The sequence below is a fragment of the Desarmillaria tabescens genome (genome assembly GCF_030435595.1).
Source record: "Desarmillaria tabescens strain CCBAS 213 chromosome Unknown EV420scaffold_17, whole genome shotgun sequence".
Classification (NCBI taxonomy): Eukaryota; Fungi; Basidiomycota; class Agaricomycetes; order Agaricales; family Physalacriaceae; genus Desarmillaria; species Desarmillaria tabescens.
Genome location: NW_026848316.1, coordinates 797,096 through 823,083, shown reverse-complemented (window position 1 = coordinate 823,083; position 25,988 = coordinate 797,096). Strand labels below are relative to the sequence as shown.

Genomic DNA, 25,988 nt, shown 5'->3' with positions numbered 1-25,988 from the left:
TGAAAGTTGACAAGCGGGGAATTAGGAAATGAAACGAAATGGTCAACAATAGGTGAACTTCCGAATCGCGACAGGAAGTGGCCATTCATAACATTTACCCATCCTTCGCTTCTTTCATCCTCACCCACAATCCACCCTGACAAGCAAACAGTCATCTCAAAACGCATCTCGCTTAGGATCTCCCAAAAACATACCTTGACAAACAGCGTAATATGTACCCCAAACATGATCTTCTCTCTGCCCTTGGTCGTCCCCGGAGCGTGCGTCCAGCTTTTCGGGGGAATACCCTCCGGAGGTTGTACATCCAAGGCGAGGTTGAACGAAGAGAAGTTCTGCAAAAGTCGAATGAGGTAGTACGAAGCTTCGTTGTATGCGAACTAGCGAGAGTTATCGAGTCTCATTCCACGCTGGCTCAGAACTTAATCCTCACCTGTTGACCGAGGCAAATTCGAGGGCCCGCGTTGAAGGGGAGGAAGATGTATGGGTTTGGGGTGAGATATTTGTGGACACGACTATCGAGGAACCGATCAGGATCGAATTCAAGCGCTGGGGGGATGGGTCAGATGATATCAAGCAGCAGTGATGTTTTCGTCTTACCGTCTGGTCCCCACAAATCCGTCCGCCGATGCATCAGAAAGAAAGAATACAACATCCTGTTGCGGCGCAGTCAATGATTCTGATCTCAGGGGAGAAAAGAATGAAGTGCTGACGTAGTGTCTTTTGGAACATAATACGGTGCGCGGCCTTTATTTGGAATAGTAGTCGCCACTTTCGATGTCCTAAGATGTGAAGAAATTCTAACAGGCACCGGAACGGAAGAATAATATATCATACCGAGAATTTTCTGGGCTAACGATTGATGTTATTATTTAGCAGTTCCTATCATAAGAAGACCAGTTGACATACACAGGTGTGTACAGCCGCAACGTTTCTAGAAAGAAGGTATCAGCTAGAGGTTAGCTGAAATGAATGATTACACCGCACCATTCAAAAATGCTCGTAGATATTTCATGTCACGAACGTCCTCATATGTAGGTCTCCTGGTGCCCACCTTCTCGAGGATCTCCGATCGTAGGCGATTCGCCATATCCGGATGTTCACATAACATATATACCACTGAGGTCAGTAGAGAAGAAGTCTGCATAATTCTTTTCGTGAGTCGCTTCAAATGAAAGCAGGGGGGAAATTCACCGTGTCTCTACTAGCCACCAATACGTTGATAAGCTCATCTTGAACAACTTTAGGATCTGCAGGCGCCCCGAATCAGCGCTCATCACACCAGGAATGCATAGGGTCGTGCAATTACCATCGATGTCCTCTACAAGACGATCCAGCAAGGACATGTTCTCAAGAGTCTTCTCCGAACCCGCAAATTTGATGCCTTTGGCTTTTCGGTCAAGTGCTTCGGTGATCATTGGCTGGACAAAATTATCCATTACTCGCCGGTGCGGTTTTACCTTATCCGACAAGAGCTCGTAAAGAGGCCAGAAAGGACCCCTCCGCAGTCGAGTCATACTATGTTCACTCGCCCTCGCAATCGCCGTTACAAAAACATTCGACGGGTGATTAACGAAATGGAGATCTCCTGCCAGTGGGGATCCAGTTGGGTAGGGAAGGCCAGAAGATATCGACTCGACATCTTTTCCGAACAAGAACTCTGTAGCAGAGTCCAACGTAAAGCGGGCAACGACGTCCTTCGTTCATTATCAGACAATGTTAATCCATCCACCTGTTAAAACGACTGACCTGAAAGTCGACAGTATGACCCTCCCTCAACCTCGCTTTGATCTGGGTGATCGTACTACTGGCATGTCTCTCGAAGTTGTCGAAGTCAGAAATTCGGTCTTTGTTGAAGAATGGTCTTGTCATTGTTCGATGGAGTCTGATCAGCAGTCAGTATGACAAACTCGCGGCGCAATGAACATGCTATGCTCACTTCCACATGGCGCCTACATTGATTACTATCAGTGAATGTATTTCTACGCCTGTAAGAATACCTCACCGTCCGAGTTGAAAACGCCGGTCCCTACAAAGGATTTGGCAGCGTTGATAACGAAAGGACCTACGGTCGTGTGTCAACAACAGTAAACCAACAGGTGACAAGGACTGGATACCTTTTTCGAAATCTTGAAACTGCGTCGCCAAGAATGCCTGTATATATATGAGCATGAACCATCAAAAGGCCATTTCTAGTGAGAAAAGTACCTTTAGATGATCTGGCTCGCTTGTAAAGACCTTTTCCGCCATTAGTAGAGATCACGATTGGAACACTCGATTACCTGTCTGTCTGAGAAAGCGCCAAATGAAAAGGTATTGCCATATTTTTGGCTCCACTCGTGGAACACTTCACCTAGTGTCTGCTCGTTAATCAAATCATACTCGGAGCCTAAACTCAAACATACTCGGATATCCATTCTTGAAACTATGCACAACCCGCTGCAAGATAGCGATACTGCTCTCTTGAACGCGGGGCAATCTGAGAGCGCCCCGTGAAGTGGCTTCCTTACCAACAGTAAAGTTCGTGGTCAAAGCGCCAAGGAGGTGAATGGCAAACTGCAAGGCCAACGGGACGACCAAGACAACCCAAACAGGAATGTTGAAACTGAACTTGATGAGCACACTTTGAAGGGCCCAGAAAGCGGCGCAAGGAAAGATTATAATAGAGAGACTCGCCCTGCATAGATAGCCAAGTCCTGGAGAGTACGTCATGACCATGATGGACGGTATGGAACGCGCCCAGAAATCACTCGAATATATACTTACCAGAGGCGTAATTGAGGTGACAGTATCTCTGCGATTTCGGAGGTTTGATTCCGACGCCGTGGGTGTCCAACAGGGTTTCCAGCCTCTTTTTGTACCCTTTTCAGAAACAATCGTAGCCGGCGCATAAAGTTGCACGTCCTGTCGGACAAGTAATACCATATTTAAACAATGCCGACTAGAAAGTGCATCAGCCCTCCAGTATTCCGCGTTTGAGAAGCGATGGTTACGCACCCTCCATGACCCTAGGATAAGCTATAAAACAATCGTTCCTGCACTCTGAGAAACTGCCGAATTTCTTGAGCTGCTTCAATTCCTTCGGTTAGATCTTGATGAATGATGCATTGATGGACCGTGTCAAGGTATAAGCGATAAGATTAGGCGCGTCACGAGCCTGCACAACGCGTGGAACTCTCTGGAGCGGGGGCCCGTGGGCACTAGTAGTGTCATTGACATGACTGTCACAATTTAAGACGCATTCTGACTCCGTATTGGCTCGGTACATCGGTCCGATATACCGAGTGACAGCACGTGACCACCACGCGAACGCTAGGGCTGAGCAAAAAAGTACCTCTTTTTTACAAAAATAGTTTCTTACTGTAATTTACACGTTATTTACATGTTTTTACATGTGAGCTCTCGGGACCAGATTTTCCTTGGTTAATTACAAAGTCACGTGTATAGCTAGAACACTAGGAGTAGCACCTATAGCAACTCACAGGAGTCTATCTTGTGCCCATGAGCAAGATGTGAGCGTCAGAGAACTCTGGAACGAGAAATATATACCTGGCTGCCACTTTCCGGCATGTCGCGCCTCACTCGCGGCAGCGGGGGAAATTTTGTCTGTGACCTGCCTAAAAAGTCACGTGATAAGTTATTTACATGTAAATTACCTGCAAAAAACTCCTCGCCGGAGTGTCGACGTAATTTACCTGCAGGAAAGTCCGGATGGAGTTTTTTGCGCAGCCCTAGCGAACGCCGAACATTTTTCTGCTGGCCATCAACGTTCAGAACGTTCAACAACCATGTCCTTATCTTTGCGTTTTGATTCTACTGTCTCCAAGCACTGAAATGGCCACAACGATATCGCTGACGAATACTGGGGAAGGGTGTACTAGGCGCCCGGTGCATACTTGTCGAGGTTCAAGCGTTTGAGCTAGAGTCGACATTTCAAAGTGAGACCAACGATGAATATTTCTGCCAATCTCATCGTACGTCAAGTTCTTCTGACCATAGGTGATGCTCAATGGCCTCACCTGATTTACTCTGTCAGGTCATGGGTTCGCGTTCCCGACATTGATGCATTGATGGGTCTAGCCCAGGGAACCGTAACTCAGTGTAACGATACATCCATTGCAGAGTCGGTAGCCATAGGACACTCGTGCTTCCGCGCTTGTACGGAGAGCTGAGGCTTTACAAAGTTCACCGTGGCCATTGTCTTCTTAGGTGTGCATACTCCATTTTTCATTATATGCGTCGTATTTATATGCTCTTTTCTAGGTTGACATGTTTACTGCTGGGCGTGTAGGACCTTACGTATGCCGCTAACGCGGACGGATATATACATTCTCCCTTCAGTACTCTCAGCCCCTTGAAAAGAATGATAGGAACGTTTCCGACGTGTCATCCGGCGCCGAAATTCAATGATCAAAAATTTCTCAACTTCAGAAATCACTCCCGTCATTCAAGGTAACTCGCGTTGAAGAAATTTTCATCAACGCCTAAAGCCTGCTCGTAAGCCATTTAGCAGACTTTAGCACTATCATAGTCACCACCCATACTATTATTCCAGAATCCATCTCCTCCTCATGACCAGGACACGGTAAAAACCGGCGATGTGTGTGTTCCTTGTCAAGTTGCGGAGGAAGATTGGACCTGCACGGACCCATAAACTGATCGTTGAGGGTTATTACCATTGTCTTTGCCGGGCCGAAGGTTCCAAGGTATCGACAACAAAACAGGTTCTTCATGTTGCGGTGTCGAGAAACGGTGGTGATTCTACTCTACCTGTCTGCTCACATCGAAAAACCGGCAGCGGATAACGGCTGCGATAACCAAATTTCCGGTGCGGAGGTCGTCTTAGTGTGACTGGTGGCGCAGAAAGCAACAATCCCCGGGTTAAGTCGCGGTCCGTGGAAAGGCTATCGAGTGTCTGCCTTGGTGCAGACATTTCGGCTGGGAATGATACTTCTGTTTGCAGCTCGTACTCGTTCAGCTCGTATGTCCTGTTTTTGCAATGTCCTGTTGCTGATGGCTCGCAGGGACTGTGCTAGATATATGGACCGTCCTTTGTCTTTCGTGCGAACACTCAAGTGTGGGTGTTGTGTGTACTGAGGCAAGTTACTGCACACCTAATGTATGCCTTCAGGAAGTGTTCTCGTTTGAACGCGAGGCATCGTTCAGGGTCTAGCAGACATGGAGCACGGATGGACGGAAGAATTCATTAGGCATGAATTCCTACTGCAGATCTATCAACGTATAACCATGCTTGTTGTAAAGAGAGGGCTGCTTTACATCTTCAGGAACGATAAAATCAGACTTTTACAATTGCTACATGGGCGAGACCAATACAAATATTTCAAAGCAGTAAGAAAGATGACTCAGAATGACGCTTCTTCTTTCGCTTCTTCCATCCTGACCCACAATCCACCCTGGCGGGGAAGTTCAATCTAAGAGATTAAACGACGAGTCTGAGAAGACGAACCTTGGCGAACAGCGTTATAAACACTCCAATCATAATCTTTTCCCTGCCTTTGGTTGTCCCTGGGGTCTTGGTCCAGCCTTTCGGGGGAATACCTTCAGGCGACTGAGCATCCATATCAATGCTGAAAGAAGAGAAGCTCTGCAGGAGTCGAACAAGGTAATAGGAAGCCTCGTTATAAGCGAACTAGCAAGCAACATCAAGTATCCATTGAACGGTAGATGGTGGCGCACTGACCTGTTGGCCAAGGCAAATTCTAGGACCCGCGCTGAAAGGCACAAAGATGAAGGGGTTGGGAGTGAGATACTTGTGCACCCGACTATCGAGGAATCGATCCGGGTCGAATTCAAGAGCTGGAGGTTATAAATCAGACTTTACGAAAAAGTAGAAGGGCGTTCTTTCTACCGTCTGGTCCCCAAAGATCCATCCGTCGATGCATCATAAATGGGGAAAAGTTTATTCTGTTGTAGTATAAGGTAAGCTCGGCGAGGTCTCAAGAAAAACGCAATAAGCTGACGTTGTATTGCTTGGAACATAATATGGCGCACGTCCCTTGTTTGGAAGGGTAGTCGCCACTCTCGATATGCTAGTGAATGAACACGTTTTAATAGTGAAGAGTTTAGAGGATGATATATCTCACTAGAATTTGTGTTGGAATTATTGCAGTGGGAGGCTTGCAGTAGGTATAATACTTAATTGTTAGCTACTAGAGCTCCTAATGAGCTCCTTATATACTACGAAATGTATCTAGAATATTCTACCAAAAGTACTAAATATATCTAAGTATTGTGACAAATGAATAAGCCGAAGCTTCGGGAATCTTCTAGCATGAGCTTGAAGTTGCAAATCCCAACACTCCCCCTCAACTTCAAGTTACTAAAATGCATAATCTTCTTCATCATCTTCATCAGCTACATTTGCTCTTGTTGTATCTTCTCCCCCTTGAGCAATATTTGGGCACTTGTTTCTGTAGTGGCCTTTCTGCCCACAGCCGTAGCAAATGATATTGGCCGGATCGGGAGGTCGGCCCTTGATTGATCGCGCGGCTAACGCCATTTCAAATTCTGGTGAATTTAGTTTCCGGCGGCGCTCTTCATTTAGCAATCGACGAGTGACATAATCGAAGTCTGGACCTCGCGTCGGATCGCTGGGATCAGTATTGGCCTCGATGTAAGATTCGATGGCGGTAACGATGTTCTCGTAGGTAGGAGGTAAGGATGCCAATAGAATAGTCATCCTAAGTATGTCTACCAATGTAATTCCAATATCCTTGAGGGACTGGTCAAGTTCATTGAAATTATTGATGTGCTCCTGCATAGGTGCTCCCTCTTCCATTCTGAGAGAAACAAAACTACGAAGAACAGTCATACGATTGGCCCATCCTGAGGATTCATAATATTCCTTCAGAATTTGCCACATTCGGGCAGGGTCCATGGTCTTCCGAGTTAGTGGTAACACGGAATCAGACACATGCAGAATGATCTCGGCAGCGGCAAGCCTCGCGCGCTTGTCCCAGACGGTCTGTGTCCTTGTTCCACTTGCGGGACGGGGTTCTGTACCTGAAACTATTCCCCACAAATCCTTCCGAATTAAGTGCATTTCCATGTGGTACTTCCATGTGAAGTAATTCTCCTCACTAAGGAGATCAAATCGGGTGCTACTCCGGTCTTCCATAACTGGAGGTATCAAAGCGGTATGTAATGAGAGTATGTAATGTGCCTGAAAAGGTGAGTATACGGTGCCTAAAAAGGACTTCGGGAACGGGGTGCTAACCTAGAAAGGGTTTACAGTGACTAATACAATGATTTCACCTACGTAGAAACGATTTACGGCGGCGTAGAAACGACTTTTAACAACTTCGTCTACCTAGAGAGGACTTACGACAGCCTAGAAAGGACTTCGAGCACCAACCTAGAGAGGAATTACAGTGGCCTAGAGAGGACTTTTAATTACCACTGCAAAAGAGGACTGAGGGTGATTGACGGGTGCTAGAAAGCACGGCTCGGGTGGTCGAAAGAGAATGCGTGTGGAAGATGAGCTTCTAATGGAGCCCGGGCCCATAACCTGTTGGAATTATTGCAGTGGGAGGCTTGCAGTAGGTATAATACTTAATTGTTAGCTACTAGAGCTCCTAATGAGCTCCTTATATACTACGAATGTATCTAGAATATTCTACCAAAGTACTAAATATATCTAAGTATCGTGACAAATGAATAAGCCGAAGCTTCGGGAATCTTCTAGCATGAGCTTGAAGTTGCAAATCCCAACAATTTGAGGGCCACCACATATGTGTGGCAGATCCGAGTCCTATAGTACTCTGTTTTTGTGTCCATCCAAGCTCACAAACTTCTATTGGCAAAAGAAATCAGGACAAATTTCCAAAGCCCGATTATGGTCTACAGCAAAAAGCTAGTGTTCTCTCTCTTCGACCTGCCAAGTCAGTCCCATCATTCTGTTCATCCAGAATGATGAGGCTGATCTGGATGCACAAGAACGTCACAGCGAGTGAATGGTATAGAAATAGTGGCATTTCCTGCATGGACATTGAAGTCGACACAATCCTGATAACAGTAGCTAACATGGAAGTGGGAACAACCCATTCACCCATTCATTCAACTTCCCTTCTCCATCGACATGTACTAGCGGGTGTGGGCCAGCTCATCCGGTGGCAAAACCGAGTCCTATTTTCTATCACACTTGTTCTGGAAATTGTTGGTACATGAAGTAAAGAAGCGAAGCGTTGATCAAGTTCCTATATAAGAGTAAATCTGAAGATGCATTAGACCTCTCTCGAAGGAGATAAGGTTGCATACCAGCCATCCTCGGGAAATTCTCTGGCAGTCAAGGAAGACGACGACAAAATGACACAAGAGTAGGAAGCAGGCTGGGAGGGATTTTGAAATTCAGTATTTCCTTTTCTGCTTCATACCCTCATGGCATTCGGCCCATTCTTCTACCACCACCTCCAGCTCTCGAGAAGTCCCTTGCACATATATTCAGGTTCTGGGATCGGGCTGGACAAAGATCCATCTGCACGCCCGAATTTTGAATGGCCAATCCACCTGACAAACTTCTGTGAGACCAGGAATGATGGCAGCTGGCCACACACCCCACCAATGGACATGTCGACAGTCTGAGCCTGCAAGGCGCCCTCAAGACTACCATGCCCCTCACTGGGGTAACTTGAATCCCAACTGGATGAGATACCATTCAAATTCGTTCGTGGCACCAATCTCCAACACTGCTTCATCTGACATGATACATGGCTGCATGACGAGAGATCTCAGGCATTCGAATTCATTAGCACGAAGGCAGTGATTCAGGATCGACAGTGGAGGCAAAGACAAGGAGACAGTATCAGAGGAGAGGCCAGTGGAAGGACTGTCATAGGAGGTGGCACAGATGAGAGCATGTTTGACAGGCAGGGAGCTGAGTTGATGGAGTGAAGGGAAGGGAGGATGAACAAATGTGGATACCATGTGCAGTTGGGGTAATGTGCACGTGCATGGCTAAGCACAAACTTTAAACCCCTCACCACTGTGCACGTATTGGACTCAGGTCCAATCAACATTGTCGTTGAGTTTGTCTGGAGGAACTGAGGAAATGAGTCGCAAAACTATAAATGATTCAACCAAATTTGACCTTGATAAAGAGCAATGGAAAAGTCTTGCTGCAGCACGTCTGGCTTCGGATTGTTCAATACAGGAGAGATACGCGAGTCATTGTAAAATGAAAAAAGCTGCTGTTGAGTCCGACATTGTCATGGATAAGGTAGATTAGCTGGCTACGTATTTAGTATGACAATGAGAAGGCAACCCAAATACTGACATGTATTTGGGTGGTTGTCCAAAGACAAGGGCCTGGAAAAGGCCATGAGTTTCCTTCAGTTGATGTCGGAGAAGGAGAGACCGACTCGAAGTGTGAGTCAGCTGGTAAGGATGCAGTCCAACGAGACAGACACCCAAATACGACATGGCAGGCCCAAGTCTTGAGTGCCCAGGAACCAGAAGGGCAAGAGGAAGCCAAATCTTGTGTACCAAACACTGTAGGGAGTAGGTGGGTGGGATGAAAGAAAGAAGGAAAGTAGCCTAATACTGGCCAGAGGGAGTCAGACGGCAGGAAGAAGCAAGAGGTGCAATGATTATGTGAGCCAAAAATCTTTCCAATCAACATCCACCCTGGCCTAACCCTGCATCCACCCTCCCTCGACACCTTGAATTCCCTGCGCCTTCAAACGAATGGGGCTGGAGAAGACGTTACGACGTGTTTTGTTTACTTTCGTACTGGGCATATCTTTTGCTCCCATCCCTCATTTTTTTTTTTGGTGCGTTCATGCATTTCAAATCTCTGTGGTAATCAATGAGGATTTGAATCGAGATTGCAATGCCAATCTCATTATAATACTGCATACGATCAGTAGAGGTAAAATATTAAACTGTGATTCCTTCTTTGATGACCCAGACACTGATGCCAGTGTTAGGTTATGCTACTAACTAATTGATCTCATGGTAGCAATTATGGTCGATGCGTTGCTTGAGCCTCGAACTTTTTGGGAAGCTTGAGAAGCTTGACCCATAAATTATTCTGTCATATTCAGTCAAATTCACGCTAATTATGACAGTACACACACTCGAAAACTTTACTTTGTGTCCCAAAAGGAGCATCTCCAGTGCATGTGCTAATTTGGGTTAGGTTAACGATATTTTCGGTTCTTTTGTGGCTGTTTGTGCTCAGCATGTATGATAGGTAGCTCGATAGACCCCTTAATCCAAGTTATGTCGCCCGCTCGAAAAACGGGAGATAAACACACTCCGTTCTGAGGAGGCTGTACAGAAACAATGGCCCATCAATATCCCCATTCTCTTTCCAGTTCTCTTTCGGTTTCGTGGACATGGAACATGCGATCCAGTTGCTTGAGTATATGGTACTACCGGTTCTAGTGGAACTGGCCCTAGAGGATGTGTCAAGGAGCTTGAGCTTCTACGATGCTGAGAGTCTGCATGTCAAGGCTCTCCTGGAATGGTTTATGGGAGACCATGGTTCTATTCCATGTAGCAGGCTCTCAATGCTGGAACTACATGGAATCCATTGCTACAACATTGATGCATTGCGAAGATTTTTCTGCAAGTTTCCGGTGGTGGGGATGATGTCTCTGTCAGAGGTAGATGCATTGTTGTTAGAAGTGCTCAAGCCCAATGCATTGACACCTTGTCCTGCGCTTGCAGAGATATGTTGCCAAGGTATTGATTTTCTCAAGCTCTCCGAATTAGTAGGCGTGCGAGCTTCAAGTTTGTACGTCTCGTCGGTAAAAAAAGTCCATGTTGACCTATTTGAGGATGAGGTTATTGGAGAAGAGGAAAGCTTAACTTTTCAAAGGGCCAGTGTCAATCTTTCTGTTAATACTATTATTGGTTCTGATTAACTACCTTTACTCCCTTTTATTTTTTTCTGGTCCTCTACTTCGAATTCATGATTTCCTACTACTCTATACATATATTCATGTTTAATCTATGTTCTGTATACTGCACCAGGCATCTGGGATATCGCTAGAATTATTGAATGTCAGTCCCCTTTTTGTAACCGTCCCCTTTACCCTTCAACGAGCCCAAAATCTCCACCAATTGAAAGTGATACAAATGTTATCAAGCTAGCTGTTCACAGAAATGACTTAAACTTCGCATGTGTCATCTAGCTTGTTGAATCGATATGATTTCACAATTCATTATCATGCAATGCTTTATTATAGTCTGGTTGCAATAAGGCATGCAGAGACATAACTGTTAAGTTAAAGTCAAATACAAAACCGAGAAGACCGAGAGCAGGTATGTGTCGCCTTGTGGAAAATGCGATATCCAGAAGGTGCAACTTTGAATATAGTAATCCCAGAGAAATTCTCCTGTCGGTGTCATACTGTGACTCCCAGCAGTGGCAAGTTTGAATATTTTTGTTGCAATTGTTACATAGCTGTATAAAGTGTTAAAAGAATCCGATTCAAGATTATTATTAACTTAATATGTCAGTGTTCCTGTCCCTTGATGAACATCATCCAACCTAGGAATCACCATGCATCTTACCTCAAATCTTGACATGAAAGCAAAATGAATAACAATAAAAAAGGTAGGGGAGGATGTCAAAGCAGAATGAGGTCCGAAAGAAGAAGGAAGAGCGGTTCATATCACAGAATATGAAAGGAATTAAAAAAATAGAAACAAGAAAGCAAGAAAAGAAAAAAAAAAGACAGAAACAAGATGGCAGGTGTGGGAGGAGATGGGCACTAGAGAAGAAATAGGTATGACCCAGCAAAGACAGTGCACAAATAGAAAAAATCCCACAGGACAAACCCAGACCATGCTCGGCAAACACCGTGCACAAATAGAAAACTCCCATGGGGTAAACCCAAGACCCACAGAGCGAGATAGCCGGCAATCACCGAGACCAATTGATTTCACGAATAGATTTTCCCATGGGCCTTTCCCAACTGCATAATGACCGATTACCTATATTCATAGGACTTGGAACTTTCTCACCAGATAGCCATGAAATAGCCTGATCAATGGCTCTGTATATGTTGGACCAGAGGGTCAGAGACATGGTCTTCTTGTCTCCAATGGTGTTTCCTATGGCCGCAGTGGCGAGTTAGCTGGAAAAATTGTGAAACGTACTGAGAGCAGGAGATACAGCAGCTGTGTGATTGATGTAGATGTTAGGGGAAGTTCCATGGCCATCATGCTTCATTGACCCTTGATAGTGATTATAAGCTTTATGCTCATGTTGACCTCAAGCAGCCTGAGAGCCGCATTTAGCCTAATCAACATACGTGTACATGACAAGAAGCAGAACAATTGATTAAACTGTAGTCAAAGGATGTGAATCAGACTGGATGGACACCCATTGGCCCGAGACCTGGCGATAGACTGTCAGGAAAGTACTTCTGAGCCACAGATTGTTCTAGGTTAAGTGATGAACTTCTTAGTCAATAACACGAGGAGGAAGTGTTGGTCTTAGTACCTGCAGGTTGGCACCAACAAATTGGGCTGTGACACTATCCCCAACTGCATATGAAGCCTTAATGTCAGTTAGGATATCACCGAAATGCTTCCCAATTGGCGCAGCATTCTGACCTATCCCATTTCTCCGGTGCAGATTGACACTGCACAGAAGTTTCATCAATGCTAGAGGAAGAGCGACTGTTCTGGCCCCAGGAAATACTGTAACCAGGAATATATAGGATCATGGGGAGCACAGTTTGGGCCTTTGATCCTCACCTTGTTTACATGCATTTAGATGCAATTAGGGCATTGCAGTGCATGTCACTGTTTGAGAGGAAGACGATAACATTGACTAAAAATTCATATTGAATTGGCTGCGGTGAGGTCATCAGTAGTCATGGTGATGGCCAATGACCAAGCTAGCATCATTGGTTCTGCGATTGTTGGAAATCAGAGACCCAATCTCCATCCCAGCTTCCCACTCATACCCCTCTACTCCAACCTCATTCCAGCCTTCTCCTCCCCACACTACAGCCCTTCCATCTCCCAGCTATATCGTCTCTTCACTCTGAAAGTCCCCACCCCTCCTATTGCTGTTCTCCTTGTTCTGCATGTCATTGTCGGGTTGGTGCTCCATGTGCCCTCTCGCTACGAGATGGAGGCCGATATCAAATCCCGGAGTAAATCCAGGGTTGTCCACATGCTCCGAAGCTGTTTTCAATAGCAATTCACCCCAATAGTGATGTCGGGGGTGATAGTGGCAGCGGATAGTACAAGAAAGAGGATGAAGACCAATAACAGGCCGGCTGAGTACCACAAATCTGAAAAAGGAAAGGAATTCACAGGACAATGATGAAGGTTGAAGAAAAGTTCCCACGACCTGGCCAGGGAGAATCCGACGGCAAATGCCGTGTTGGACGATCAAAAATTTCTTTTCAGGTTGGCATAATGACCGATATCTATATATACATATAGGACTCGGAACCGGAAATTGTTTGCACTAAAGGTCAACATCATTAGCTGCTCTCGGCACACAGGCTTAGCTCACATACACAGCTGGGTACAGTCGCAAGGTTTCTAGACAGAAATGGTCAGCTAGATATTAGGAATCGATGATTGATCGATATCGTACCATTGAGGAATGCCCGCAGATATTTCATATCACGAATGTCCTCATATGTGGGTCTCCAGGTGCCGACTTTTTCAAGAATCTCTGCTCGTATGCGGGAGGCCATACTCGGATGTTCACACAACATATACATCACAAATGTCAGCAGAGAAGCCGTCTACAGTCATCTTCATAAGGGAATTTTCGAGCGAGAGTCACGTAGAAGAACATACCGTATCTCGACTAGCAGCCAACACGTTGATAATCTCATCTTGAATAACTTTGGGATCTGCAGAAACTTCTATGAGCCAAATCATCTCGGCTTATAATAAGCGTTTACCGTCAATGTCCTCAACGAGACGATCCAACAAGGACATGTTCTCAACACTCTTCTCGGCGTCCCCAGACTTGATTCCTTTAGCCTTTCGGTCGAGTGCTTCGTCAAGCATTGGTCGGCTAAAGTCATCCAATGCTCGCCGGTGCGGTTTTACCTTATCCGAGAAGATTTCGTAAAGAGGCCAGAAATGTCCCCTCTCCCCTCGGGCAACAGTATACTCGTTTGCTCTCGCAAGCGCTGTTCCAAAGATATTAGATGGGTGATTGACGAAATGGAGATCTCCCGCCAGCGGGGATCCGGCTGGGTAAGGAAGCCCGGCAGATATCGAATTGACATCTCTTCCAAATAGGAACTCCGTAGCCGAGTCAAGAGTGAAGCGTGCGACAACATCCTAGGTGCATTATCAGCAAACGACTATTTAAGTGTTATGAGAACTGACCTGAAAATCGACGGGATAGCCTTCTCTCAGTCTGGCTTTGATTTGGGCTATCGTGCTAACGGCGTGTCTTTCGAAATTGTCAAAATCAGAAATTCGATCTTTGTTGAAGAACGGCCTTGTCATCGTCCGGTGAAACCTGATCGTATATCAGCATTACGAACTCTCCATAAAATTGGAATGCTGAGCTCACTTCCACATTTCATCTATCAGTGATCAGTGAATACCCCCATCCGATGGTTAAATTCAAGTAAATATCATACTGTCCGAATTAAAAACGCCAACTCCAATAAAAGCTTTGGCAGCCGAGACAGACAAGGAGCCTAGAGCTACCGTTAATAACTTCTTGATGAATAGAAAGCGGCTAAGAACCTCTCCAGAAGTCTTGGAACTGAGTGGCCAAGAGAGCCTAAATATGTGGCTGAGTGAGAAATATTCAAGGGCTGTTACGAACAGAAGCTTACCTTGATGTGTTCTGGTCCGCTTGTAAAGACCTTGTTGCAGTTATTAGAGTGGAAACTACGAACAAGTGGGTCACCTACCTGTCTGTTCGAAAAGATGTTGAATGAAAATGCGTTTCCGTATTCTTTGCTCCATTCCTGGAACACTTCGCCTGATGTCTATTCATTATTCGAACTTTGCTCAGTACAAAAACTCGAACGTACTTGGATATCCACTCTTGAAGCGATTCGAAGTACGCTGTAAGTTAGAAATGCTGTTTCCCTGAACGCTAGGCAATATGAGGGCGCCCTGTGCAGCTGCTTCCCGATGTATGGTAAAGTCCGTGATCAAGCCGCGAAGTAAATGAACGGTAATCCTTAAGACCAATAAGGCGACCAAGACAAGCCCAGTAGGAACGCTGAAATTGGATGGTATCAACACAGTTTGGAGGGTCCAAAGGATGACGCAAGGAAGAATTATGACAGAGAATAAGAATCGAGATAGATAGGTCAGTCCTGGAGATATGTACTCCATAGCGACCGTCGATTGTATGAAAGCTGCCCAGTATTCACTGGATTTATACTTTCTGGAAGCGTAATTGAGATGACTATATCCATCAGAGTTCGGATATTTTGATTCCGTTGCCATACTCACGACTAGTTGAATCGCATTCTGAAGAGGATTGGGCGGCAGGCATTTGCTTCGAATGAAAAGAACCCAATCTCGCTCATTACTATTAGCCGTCTCCCGCGAGAGGAAAGGTAGGAGGAAAAAGAACGCGTTCACTGAGATTAAAATCTGAAAGACTGTTATGTCGCCTCTTCGTCGGTCTTTGTTCGTGCTTGGATATAGCTTGCTTACGTACGTCTTACCATCCATACAGAATTTGAATGATAGTCAACCCCTCTTGTGACTGGCTCACTTGACCTCCAGTCTAAACGTCTGTGCTTCTCCTGTGAAAGTTCATGGCCCCGAACTCCCGAGTGACAAACAATGAATACATACTCTCTCATGGATTTCCTTCGCTTTGACACGGCTCCGATGACTAAGTAGTAGAGTAAATGTTAGCTCAGTTATGATTATAAACTATGGACAAAAGAAAACGGACAGTATGCATGCTCACCCGTCGATTTTCGAACACGGGGCGATCAGAGAGCACCACTTCCCTACTGGCAGTAAATCTCGCAACTAGGGGACTAATAGCATGCTACAAGGTCAGTGGGGCAAACAACGAAGACCAGGAAGGCATGTTGAAACCAAAGTTTCTATCTTGAGCTAATTTTGCATAATCAAGTCCTCACTATAGGCGTTCAGTTCGAATCGTCGGAATCGCGTCCGAGTTAGCCTCTGATGAATAATGCAATGGACCATGTATCGACATCGCGTCAAGGTACTGGTAATAAGGCCTCTCGACGCGTCAGAAGTGCACAAGGCATAGAACTGAAAAGAATCAAGAAGCAATCGTCTCTGAGCGCTTAGTGTCAAGAGTCCGTGGCGGGACATCGGGCCGTAGAGCGTGTGACTACGACCACGTTTTCCTCGGCATTTCTTCGAGACTCATTCATTCTCTTTCCTGCTCATTAACCACCATATCGACATCCTCATCTTCGCGATTTGATTCTCTACATGTACCGGCCGTAATCGATCAGTGGAATTACCACAGCGAACTTGCCGATAAATACAGATATGATATGCTTGAAAATGGCATCTTAAGCATCTGCCATATCTGCCGGGGTCCAAACGTTCAAAGGTCTGGTTCCGCAATAGCTGGGACGACCAATCTCATGTACGTCGTGTTTCTTCTCGACTATTGATGATGCTCAGTCGCAGCCTTAGTTTCTACCGATAGCCAAGAACTGCGGTCACCCAATGATGCCCCGGGGGTTCGCGTTCCAGACGGACGAAATTCCAACCCTGGGAATCTGAAGTTCAGCCTAACGAGACACTCACTGCAGAGTCGGTTGCGAGGAGACACCCGTGTTGGAAGGGAGGGGTTTCGTGGGTTGCTGTCCACGGGAGATCGATTACCTCGTAGACGAGTCTACTCCAATTTCGTTTCATACGTCGTATTCACGTACTCTCTTCAGGTTGATACGTCTCTTTCTGGCTCGAGTAAACGTTGGAAATGTCCACCTATTCCTCTGCCTTCAATAGCCGCCTAGGAATAACAACTAACAAGTAGCCACTGCGCCAATTTGCAATTGCCCATTTTCATAATCCTTGACTACCCTCTATGAAGCTTATAGAGGTTTCGAATCCATCTGGGCCTGCTGGTGTCAAGAACCATGACCAGCTGACTTGTGCATAACGCTCAGCTCATTCCTCGCGTCGATAGTCTAGTTGAGCGGCGGTTTTCCAGAGGGTAGTTCTAGCCCCGTTAAAGACAGGAGGTTTTGTCTTTGCTAGCACGACTCGGAGCCACTGGACAATGGTAAACCAAGCCATTAATGACAAGTTCGTGGCTTTTCGCTGACTCTAACCATTGTCTTGTACTTCGTGTTATTTGGTCGTACATTTGAAAATCCACTACATCTATCATTAGCGGATGCTATTGCAGTATAAAAAGCTCAGGCTCAAGGCAGTCGCATCACACAATTACTCTTCTTCCCTCATGGGCAAACATCGTCGTAGTCTAACTCCATCGACGCTGGCACGGATTCTCCATTATATGCCTCAGACACCGCCCAATGCTCGGAGACCTGGACGAAAATCACGGAGGCCCCCTCCTCCTTCTACACCGCCCCCAGAGGCATCCACCGTCGAAGAGTCAGAAACCGTGCCGCCGCCCATCGATCCCTTTACGTATGAACACGGTCCCACGGTCCTCATCGCTCCCTCCCGAGATGTTCACATACGCGCCTAGCTGTGCGCCTTCTGACACTGGTACGCGAAAGAACACGCCGTTTCCAAGGTCCCTTTCGAGGGAGTCCACACCCTACGATCAGGAACCTGCACCGGTCGTGGTCAAGAGGGAGAGTACCCCTACCCCTACTCGAGAGCTCTCGCCCGAGCGGGAGGATACTCAGGCTGAAGAGCCGCCCGCCAGAAAGAGCAGGGAGAGCACCCTAGCCTTACCCTCGAGTCAGGAGACGCCCGAGCTAAAGGTCTTTGAAGAGAAATTCTTTGGGGTTTAATTGATGGGACATCGATTACTGGTTTCTGTTCAGGTATTTTTTCTTCCCGTTTGTGTTCTTCCCATCTCGCTCACAACATAATTTCCAGATTGTTACGTCTAGCCTTGCTTGTCGAATGTGTCTATGCTATGCTACTACGATTGTGAAACTCAGTCGGATACGTTTGTCGTGGAAGAATCATAAGCCCATCACCACGTTGAACGTGTAGAAACGTGGAACTGGAACCAGTCTGAACGTGTGGCAATCATCACTTCACTTCCGTGTAGATGCAGTACCAACCCCACCGTGTTCAATATTTTTTTTTCCATTGCTCTTTACAGTAAACGCATATCTGCTGGGCTTTTGTTTTCACCTTTGCTATTCACTACGTGTATTAGGATCCTGACCCTTTTTGTTGTCCTGTTGCCCACCAAGCACGACACCATCCAACCTTATTGTCGCCCCATTCTTTTGCCGTCGTTCTTGACGTGGACACTGGGATAGGTAGTATTCATGCCCGTCAATGACCTCATTTATACACAACAAATCATTCGCTCATCTCTCCAACTTTGTCTCTGATTGAAATTTCCATGCCTTCCTTCTTTAATTGTTTCAATCGCCGAAAGTCTCCCAGTGTGAATAGAGATAGCAGATCTGTCTTCATGGTGGCATATAATTTGAATGAGCGAAGGCTCTTGCGCGCTTTCCACCGTGATTCGATCATCTCTAGAAAGACCTGTCCAGGAACTGTATCGTAAAGTTATCCTTTGTTGAAATGAGCGGTAATTCTCCAGCCGCTCACTCGGATTTTAGCAGAGAACCCTCGCAAACAGGCGAGGGTCATCGTTGTTCGTCTACCTATTTATCTACATGCCGTGTACGCTAATAGAAGCAATGTGATGTAATAAGGAAAGCTGAGGAGGAGAACAGATGAACAGTGCTTCCTGCTGAAGATCCCGACGTCGACTGCACCATGATGCGCGACACTTGATACTCCAACATCCTTGTCGTCAATCGTAATGCTAAGGGATTCCAATCCTCCGGGAAGGCGGTAAGGTCTACGTAGAGACTAACGTCGTTCGTTTGGACGGCTGAATAGTTCTTTGAACTCGGCGTCAACATCCTTTTGCCATTCTCCAGGGCCATAGCCAAAAGGAAGCTCTCTGAGGTGGAAGCATTGCTCGAGAAGGGTGATGAAGGGATTGATACTGAAGCCACTGAAGCACAGCTTTCTGAGAGAGCAGCCCGATCGACCTATAAGGTCGCAAGCATCAGGAATTGCCTCAGAACCCATGTAAGTGCTATGATGCAAGGACAGTACTCGTAGTGAAGGGAGTGTAATGCACGGCAGTAGCAATCGATTTCTCGTAACCAGATGACGCAGGGAGTCCTGTCGATTGGCGTTGTCAAAATTGTGGATGCCTTTGAAAGTAGGGGTCGTGAATTCTTGTAAGCGCCCACATTTCTGCAGATTTTCGAGCACAGAAGAAGGGAAATCCCTGTCAGGCCTGTTTTCATCTCGTTCTTCGTAATACGAAAGCAACTGATGCTAAGGGAAGACAAACTTGTCTTGCTTCGAGCCGTCGATGAGTTTGACATGAGTTAGGCGCGAAGCGAACTCGAAGGCATCAATCTTTCTGGTTTTTGGTTGAATCATCCACGCTTGCACTCCTCGCATCCCTATCTCCAATGATTGCAGTGACCCCAAAGATCCTCGAACATCCCGGAGCTCTGCAAACGTTGTCCGAAAGGATCAGCGAGAGTTTAGTCCAGCGACCTGAATGGACCATCAACGCGTCGAGGAGACCAAAAGCGTCGGAATTGATGTGGTGGAGAAAGTAGTCAAATGAGAAGTTGAGTCGATGGGTGCCCGAGCGTGATAACACCGTGTTCAGCATTATTAGCTTGCGGCGAGACCAAAAAGTTTCTTCCCGGTCATCGACTTGAACGCGGAAGTACAAACACAACTCTGAGAATCCAAGCGCGACTGGATGCCGTAAGCTGCTAATATGAATGATAACCCAAGGTCCAGATTTCACGTCGGTAACGCTGAAACCTCGTTCGGGAAATTTTTGGATTATGCAGCGAAATATCTCCATCAATCTCTGGAGTAAGACATGCCTCCGACACCCAGTGAAATGGGCAGAAACCCCTACAATGGGTGTTTGGCATGACTTTTCTGAGAATAGTGTTAAATTTCAGATACTAGCCTTTTCCACATAAAATTTGTCAAATATTGATGCAAACCCCAGATTTGGCGCTTACATAAGGGTGCTAGATCCACACGACGCCTGTTCTGACGGACTTACTGTTGGTGTAGAGGGCGTAAGCGTTATTACCGTATGCGGTCCTCATTAGTATCGTGGACATGGTGTCCAAAAACATCTATCGGCATACTTATGTCGTCAACACCACTTGGGCACAGACGGCACACTTCTCGTAGGGCGAAAGAATTGTCTAAGTTCCTCAAAGCTTTGTTCTGAATTGGACATTTCTTGCAGCTTCATTCTTATTAGTATGCGGGTGGGAGAGGGATTATTCCCGATGGTGTCATCCCAGGCGGAATCGTTTAAGCCGTCTGTAGCAGGTGTTCGCAGTATCTTCCAAGACGCATCTTTGACAAACATCTCGCTGGTGCCGTCCAGGTAGTCGACGAAAATCGTAGTAAGGAGTCTAGTGGGACTACTGCGTTGATGACGATAACATCGTCGATTTCACGACAATGTTCCTTGAATTCATGTACACATCGTAATGTAGGATCTCTGAATACAAGATATATTTACTTTTGAATCTTCGTGAATATTTATCGTACTTGCCGTGCTCACAGCGATCCGTTTCACTAAGTATATATTGGGTCCATATGATGCAGGACCTGCCCAGTCCCACGTGCAAGATGTCGGAGTGAGCTGTATTCTGGGTTAACTTGTATCGAAGTCGAAGCTGTGTCCAGAACGAATGCGGTTACAGCCGAGTTCGGTGCAGTGAATACCCGGGATACGGGTTCAGTGGGACGACTAAACACAAGAAGTCGCATGAAAGGCAGTCTCCAACCGAATCCTCTGGATAAAACAGCGAGCATCTCTTTGGATGGATCAGATTCATCTAGACCATCGATGATAACGACCAAAGGACCCTCGTTAGCCAAATCCCGGAGATTCTCCAAGGGCCTTTGAAGAAGTAAGCGAAATTGCTCACTCGCTGCCATTGACAAAACGGCTCTGTTTCTGCGAATCACTTCCGAAATAGCAGTCCCGATCCGATTATCAAACAACCCTAACGAGTATGCAATACTCGTGATCAAGTGTGATGCATCGGAGTATTCAACACGATCATAGCGAATGAAAGCGCCGAGACGCTTGCGTGTCTTGAGGTGGACAGTGAGAAGTTCATGGAGCGTACCCACGAGCGAGCTCTTCCCCGTCCCGGCTAAGCCGCTGCACCACAGCATACCTCCGCTGCACTCTGCGATCCAAGCCATGAGATAATTGATGGCTTCGACGCGTGTACCCTTCATGCACGTAGATTTGGGTCTGAGCTCGGTGGATGGACGAAGATCCCGGACTGAATCCTTCATGGCTAGATGCGATTTTGAATGCCGGTGTGTATGCGTAGGTTCAAATACGTACTCAGCTCGTTGACCTGCTCTTGGATCCCCAGCGTCACTACGAGGCCGTCTTTTGCGACATCATCATGTAACTGATTACGCAAGTGTTTAAAACCTTCACAAAACTCCTTGGCCTTGTCCGACAGGTTCAGGGTGAACATGCCCCCTATAGAAGGCAAAGTTGAGGCTTGAGATTTTCGAATACAAACTCATTCCACTATACCTATCCGTTTCTTCACATAACCTTCAATGAAATAGGAGCATTCGATAGTTTGCTCAAACAGGCACTCATAGACACGATGAAGCCAGTCTCTCCTTTGGAGTATTTCATCCTCACTGGCATTCAGATAAACATTCAGCATGGTGTCATAGAGGTTCAAGACGAGCTGGTTTTCTTCTTTGTGCTTCTTCAAAACCTATTGATTGAGTGACGAGTCAAAACAGACTGCTATTTGAAGAGCATGAATAATTAACCTACATTGAATTCGGTGGACACAATATTGAACGCAATTTTGGCGGCAGGATGGACCTAGATGTGTGTCAACTGAGCTGATGGATCATTATACTGCGAGCACACCTCGGCTAGCATATCGATCATTTTCTTCAAGGGTTCCAGTGAATCCAGTGCAGTTACAATTGTACCGGGACGCTGATTGGGCTTGGTGATCGCCTTGACCGGCTCTCGTGCGATCCTCGCTTCCAGATAAAGCATATGAGACTCATCGTAGTGCTCGACCTCTGAATTTGTCACGAACCTCGGATATACCTGACAATCTGGACGTCAGTAAAAATATTCTGGGACTTTCTTTATGGTGTCTGACCGTTCCTTGTCTACGGCTTGGGCAACAAGCTTCCGGTATACGACTTGAGTAGCAGGTTTCCTGTCTACGACTTGAACAACAGGTCTCATCTTTTGGCGGCGCACATCAACAGGATGTAGAAGATTGATTACGCTGAATGCGTACCTCCCTTAGCGTAACATGTATCGGCATCGTGAGCTCCAACCAATGTTCCGGAACAACGGGCCGGAAGCCCCTTGGTTCCTGCAGATTTCGTAGTCGCCATAGCGTTTCACGACCTCGTTTAGTCGGAAAGACTTCCTTTCGCAGTTGGCCATTGTTGAATGCAACTTCAGCTGATCCACCAGTTTTTTGCTTCGAATCCCATGCATTGCGAATGGCGTTGTGCGGTGGCAGATGGCCAAGGGAAGAATAGATATTTGCCGGACGCAGACCGTACGACATGATGGACCCACGCTGGAGCAGATCCGAAACAATCATCTCAGCAGCTTCAGCGCCATCATAGACGCTGCAATATATATCCCTGTTTGCTCCTGACGACTGTACGAATGTGAAGTCCATCAGACAGAATCAGAATCACCGATTTGTAAGTACACACCTCTTGCACCCGTGTCATTGCGCCGAACATCGAACTCAGAAACAATTCTAGATACCAGCTGCCAAGCTTGATGATTACCTCCATCCATGATAGAAAGTGTTTATTAAAGAGTGTTCGGATATGACCGGAGTCAGCAGCACCGAAACAATGGACATGCCACAGGGGTCCTAATATCGCATAATCGCGGATATAAGCAGGTACACGATTGCGGGATTTGTTGGTTGAGGGACCCCAGGAACTGAAGAACGTGTTCAAGAGGGAGAGACACCGTCGGGCAAGGTTCCTCTCATGGAGTCGAATATCTATAAACCAGTCGTCTCTGTGTCTCTGCGGGTCCAGTAGAAATTCTTTGAAGGACGTATGCATGAGCTGAATACGCCCCTTCTCGGATGTCAACTCTACAACACTAGCCGCATTTGAGAGGGCACAATGACCTAGGGTGTCGTCTCCATCAAAAATGAGAGCATGAAAACTCTCCGGAGTCAAACCCGGAGGTGTTTCTGCAACAATGATGGCTCCCAATAGAGCACGAACGCAGTACTTGATTCGAATGCTCTCGCTATTTGGATGCCTATCAGACGTTATGGCATCAAGAGCTGTCTGATAGAGATCCGTCATAGGTTGCGTGACTTCATGGGGGATATGATCTCCCAGCAGCGCGTTAAGCCTGGGTTTGCTCGGAAAATCGGCAATGAATCGGCAAACGGCTTCGGCCCAAATAAACAAGCCATTCGCCCGTCGAGTTAACTTCTCGACGGCATCAAGGCCTGCACACAACTCCTGAAACCTTCTTGCTTCATAGCCCTTCAGGTCCCTAGTGTAGATATTGGTAAATTGGCGTCCAATGTAAGTTCGGATGTCGCTATAGACCTGCTTTGATGAAGTGTCCAAAGTGAGCGGCACGATACTGCTGGTATGGGCAAATATAGCAGAGACGCGCTCGAGAGACCTACTAGACACAATTAGTCGCATGAAAGGTAATGCTGACCCAAATCCTTCGGCGAGAACTCTGAGGATATCATCCGATGCATCACTTTCATCCAGACCATCGATGATGACAACCACAGGGCCTTCACCAAGCAATTCTGGGATACTCCGTAGCGGTTCGCGAAGCAGCCGGTCAAACTGGACCCGTGGAGACGGCGGCAAAACAGGACCGATCTTGTGAACGGCCTGGGAAATGGCACGTCCAATCCTCCCATCGAAAAGGGCAAGTGAATATGCGATACTGGTGATGAGTTTCGATGAATCAGTGTATTCAAGGCGATCGTAGCGGATGAAGCTGCCCAGACGATCACGTCCGAATGCAGACGAATTGAAGAGTTGACGGAGCGTCTCCATAATCGCGCTCTTTCCAGTCCCAGCCACTCCTGTGCACCATAACGTACTGCTGCTGCAATCAGTGATCCAATCCATAACATCGCTGATTATTTGAACGCGTGTGCCATGCAAGCAGGCCGATTTAGGATGCAATTGGGTTGGCGGTCGCAGACTTAGGAGCGACTGTCGCATGGCTGAAAGTGTCATTAAGTTTTGGGGAGATGATGATCAGTTATATAATATACCGGGCACATTCACCGCCTCTGCCGCCCCCCAAGCCAAGACGAGGGCATCACTTGATGAGGAACGCAACTGCTTAGTTAGGTACTGAAATTTGGCTCCAAATTCGGCGACCTTTTTTGATAATTGTCCGCCCAAGAGATGTCGTGGTGCAGCACGTGGATCAAGTACTCTATGCCCTAGTGCAGCATGCGAATCAAGCACCCTGAACTATTGGGTGTATACGTACCACCGACATGCCCCTTCGTGTACTCCATTATGAAGAAAGTGCATTCATTAGTCTGCTTGAAAAGTGCCTCGTAAACATGCTGGAGGTTCCGGTGATTCTGCAAGACTTCATAGCGGCTAGCATGCTCATAAGTCGATAGCATAGTCTCATACAATTTGATGACAAGCGGATCTGCACCCCGTTCCCTCCGTAATAGCTATGCGAAGATTTAAGAGTGATCGGTACTAGAGATTGGGTGACGCACATTAATTCTGACTGATAGGAAATTCCACGCAATGTTGGCGGCGGGAAGGAACTGATAACAAGTGATGTCAGTCGGGCGTTCTTTGTGTATTAGAGTACCTGTACCCACCTCTGCAAGTGTATCTATCATCTTCTTCACCTCAGACATCCTATTTCTCCTGAATGACGGTATCGCAACCTTAGAAGTAACCTGGAAAAGTTCCGTTGGGTACTTGGTTAAGCCGGTGTTCTCCGAGTGCCATATCTTGAGTTTCGCCACTACAGATGGTGGTGAAGCATTTTTTATGAGCGAAACTACCTTATCTAGAATGGGTGAGCCAGTTGAGACACCTTGTAGTGAAGACGGGCGCACAATCCTCCACTCCGCCAAACATATCACTCGTCGATATCTGTGTAGTACCAAGAGGTACATCGAGGAAATATTTGTGATGATACAGCGTAAAATGTACAGCAGTAGATGCATCGAAGGAACTTGGGCAGTAAAATATAACTCAGACGACACCCTCATGATGAGCTCGCTCACATTTTCAAATTAAGATGCCATTTTGCCACTGAACTGTCGGGTTCCACTTTGAAAGAATCGGTTTTGTAATGAACCTTTCCATCGATAGAAATTTGGATAAACACTATGGCCGCTGCCCTGGGAGGCTGCAGCTCTTGGACTTCAATGTCTAATGCATGTTAACAGCGAATAGCTCTCGCAAGATCGAAAACACGAACCCTGAATAAAGCTATGCCTGTAGTCGTAATGAGATGCATGTTGGTTAAGGGCATTGTATCAGATAATTACTTTGGACCTTCTGACATCCTTGCGGGGCATTCGCTGGCGTGGTGGCGGTAGTCAAGTACACGCTCGGTCCACTCACGTGCACTGACTCAGTGAGACACAGCATTCCCGTGACTTTCCTCCTCCTTCCTATTCACACGGAAAAGAGTCAAGACAACGGAAAAATGTGATACGGCTACTACGTATAGTACTTAAATGGTACATATTGTACATATGGCACACACGTTCGTAATGGGCATCTTTCCGTGATTTCCTTGTCTGTGCTGAAGATTAAAGGTTAGA

The 25,988-nt window shown here is 46.4% G+C and overlaps 7 protein-coding genes across 7 annotated transcripts; 1 reads left to right on the top strand and 6 right to left on the bottom strand.

Annotated features, from left to right (window-relative positions):
- Window positions 1-94: 94 nt before the first annotated feature.
- EV420DRAFT_1643005 (cytochrome P450 monooxygenase pc-3) lies at window positions 95-2,715 on the bottom strand (the record flags this gene model as incomplete). The annotated part of the gene is made up of 17 exons (XM_060477442.1): window positions 95-136; window positions 195-377; window positions 431-546; window positions 598-653; window positions 711-779; window positions 835-849; window positions 907-931; window positions 985-1,138; window positions 1,192-1,247; window positions 1,307-1,694; window positions 1,747-1,882; window positions 1,943-1,949; window positions 2,003-2,062; window positions 2,115-2,151; window positions 2,206-2,235; window positions 2,280-2,350; window positions 2,403-2,715. The coding sequence occupies 17 exons, from the start codon at window positions 2,713-2,715 to the stop codon at window positions 95-97; spliced, it is 1,758 nt and encodes a 585-aa protein (XP_060330935.1).
- Window positions 2,716-5,191: 2,476 nt separating this feature from the next.
- On the bottom strand, window positions 5,192-6,151 carry EV420DRAFT_1543632 (cytochrome P450). The gene is made up of 6 exons (XM_060473214.1): window positions 6,102-6,151; window positions 5,979-6,047; window positions 5,867-5,922; window positions 5,699-5,814; window positions 5,465-5,647; window positions 5,192-5,411 (listed from the first exon to the last, which is right to left on the bottom strand). Exons 3-6 carry the CDS (start codon window positions 5,901-5,903, stop codon window positions 5,361-5,363), a joined length of 387 nt encoding a protein of 128 aa, XP_060330934.1. The 5' UTR covers window positions 5,904-5,922; window positions 5,979-6,047; window positions 6,102-6,151; the 3' UTR covers window positions 5,192-5,360.
- Window positions 6,152-12,940: 6,789 nt separating this feature from the next.
- On the bottom strand, window positions 12,941-15,512 carry EV420DRAFT_1308849 (cytochrome P450). The gene is made up of 13 exons (XM_060468534.1): window positions 15,427-15,512; window positions 14,997-15,379; window positions 14,874-14,944; window positions 14,796-14,825; window positions 14,704-14,740; window positions 14,595-14,654; window positions 14,525-14,537; window positions 14,335-14,470; window positions 13,899-14,286; window positions 13,792-13,847; window positions 13,583-13,736; window positions 13,503-13,527; window positions 12,941-13,450 (listed from the first exon to the last, which is right to left on the bottom strand). The coding sequence occupies exons 2-13, from the start codon at window positions 15,304-15,306 to the stop codon at window positions 13,372-13,374; spliced, it is 1,359 nt and encodes a 452-aa protein (XP_060330933.1). The 5' UTR covers window positions 15,307-15,379; window positions 15,427-15,512; the 3' UTR covers window positions 12,941-13,371.
- Window positions 15,513-17,383: 1,871 nt separating this feature from the next.
- On the top strand, window positions 17,384-17,906 carry EV420DRAFT_1643001 (uncharacterized protein; the record flags this gene model as incomplete). Its single annotated transcript, XM_060477441.1, has 2 exons — window positions 17,384-17,574; window positions 17,636-17,906. 2 exons carry the CDS (start codon window positions 17,384-17,386, stop codon window positions 17,904-17,906), a joined length of 462 nt encoding a protein of 153 aa, XP_060330932.1.
- Window positions 17,907-21,147: 3,241 nt separating this feature from the next.
- Window positions 21,148-21,393, bottom strand: EV420DRAFT_1216694 (uncharacterized protein; the record flags this gene model as incomplete). Its single annotated transcript, XM_060466414.1, has 1 exon — window positions 21,148-21,393. A coding segment is annotated over one exon (246 nt), but the record flags the coding sequence as incomplete, so codon positions are not given.
- Window positions 21,248-22,187, bottom strand: EV420DRAFT_1543618 (uncharacterized protein). The gene is made up of 4 exons (XM_060473213.1): window positions 22,067-22,187; window positions 21,968-22,018; window positions 21,713-21,905; window positions 21,248-21,655 (listed from the first exon to the last, which is right to left on the bottom strand). Exons 1-4 carry the CDS (start codon window positions 22,085-22,087, stop codon window positions 21,462-21,464), a joined length of 459 nt encoding a protein of 152 aa, XP_060330930.1. The 5' UTR covers window positions 22,088-22,187; the 3' UTR covers window positions 21,248-21,461.
- EV420DRAFT_369674 (uncharacterized protein) lies at window positions 21,968-25,488 on the bottom strand. Its single transcript, XM_060481879.1, has 9 exons — window positions 25,272-25,488; window positions 25,029-25,222; window positions 24,921-24,971; window positions 24,677-24,872; window positions 24,453-24,626; window positions 22,888-24,401; window positions 22,455-22,829; window positions 22,067-22,399; window positions 21,968-22,018 (listed from the first exon to the last, which is right to left on the bottom strand). The coding sequence occupies exons 1-8, from the start codon at window positions 25,291-25,293 to the stop codon at window positions 22,271-22,273; spliced, it is 2,655 nt and encodes an 884-aa protein (XP_060330929.1). The 5' UTR covers window positions 25,294-25,488; the 3' UTR covers window positions 21,968-22,018; window positions 22,067-22,270.
- Window positions 25,489-25,988: the final 500 nt, after the last annotated feature.

What these genes read in the sequence shown, in the direction of transcription:
- EV420DRAFT_1308849 (XM_060468534.1), bottom strand. Translation starts at nt 15,306, where the DNA reads ATGGAGTACATATCTCCAGGACTGACCTATCTATCTCGATTCTTATTC. An exon ending in CTTCAAGAGTGGATATCCAA is followed by an intron (nt 14,945 to 14,996) that starts GTACGTTCGAGT and finishes AATAGACATCAG; the next exon opens with GCGAAGTGTTCCAGGAATGG. An exon ending in TTGCGACTGTACCCAGCTGT is followed by an intron (nt 13,451 to 13,502) that starts GTATGTGAGCTA and finishes GTTGACCTTTAG; the next exon opens with TGCAAACAATTTCCGGTTCC.
- EV420DRAFT_1543632 (XM_060473214.1), bottom strand. Translation starts at nt 5,903, where the DNA reads ATGATGCATCGACGGATGGATCTTTGGGGACCAGACG. An exon ending in GAATTTGCCTTGGCCAACAG is followed by an intron (nt 5,648 to 5,698) that starts GTCAGTGCGCCA and finishes GTTGCTTGCTAG; the next exon opens with TTCGCTTATAACGAGGCTTC. An exon ending in TTATAACGCTGTTCGCCAAG is followed by an intron (nt 5,412 to 5,464) that starts GTTCGTCTTCTC and finishes CTTCCCCGCCAG; the next exon opens with GGTGGATTGTGGGTCAGGAT.
- EV420DRAFT_369674 (XM_060481879.1), bottom strand. Translation starts at nt 25,293, where the DNA reads ATGTTTGGCGGAGTGGAGGATT. An exon ending in CACGAAGGGGCATGTCGGTG is followed by an intron (nt 24,627 to 24,676) that starts GTACGTATACAC and finishes ATGCTGCACTAG; the next exon opens with GGCATAGAGTACTTGATCCA. An exon ending in CAATGACACGGGTGCAAGAG is followed by an intron (nt 22,830 to 22,887) that starts GTGTGTACTTAC and finishes ACATTCGTACAG; the next exon opens with TCGTCAGGAGCAAACAGGGA.
- EV420DRAFT_1543618 (XM_060473213.1), bottom strand. Translation starts at nt 22,087, where the DNA reads ATGATCGATATGCTAGCCGAG. An exon ending in TGATCGATATGCTAGCCGAG is followed by an intron (nt 22,019 to 22,066) that starts GTGTGCTCGCAG and finishes ACACACATCTAG; the next exon opens with GTCCATCCTGCCGCCAAAAT. An exon ending in TTATGTGAAGAAACGGATAG is followed by an intron (nt 21,656 to 21,712) that starts GTATAGTGGAAT and finishes TGCCTTCTATAG; the next exon opens with GGGGCATGTTCACCCTGAAC.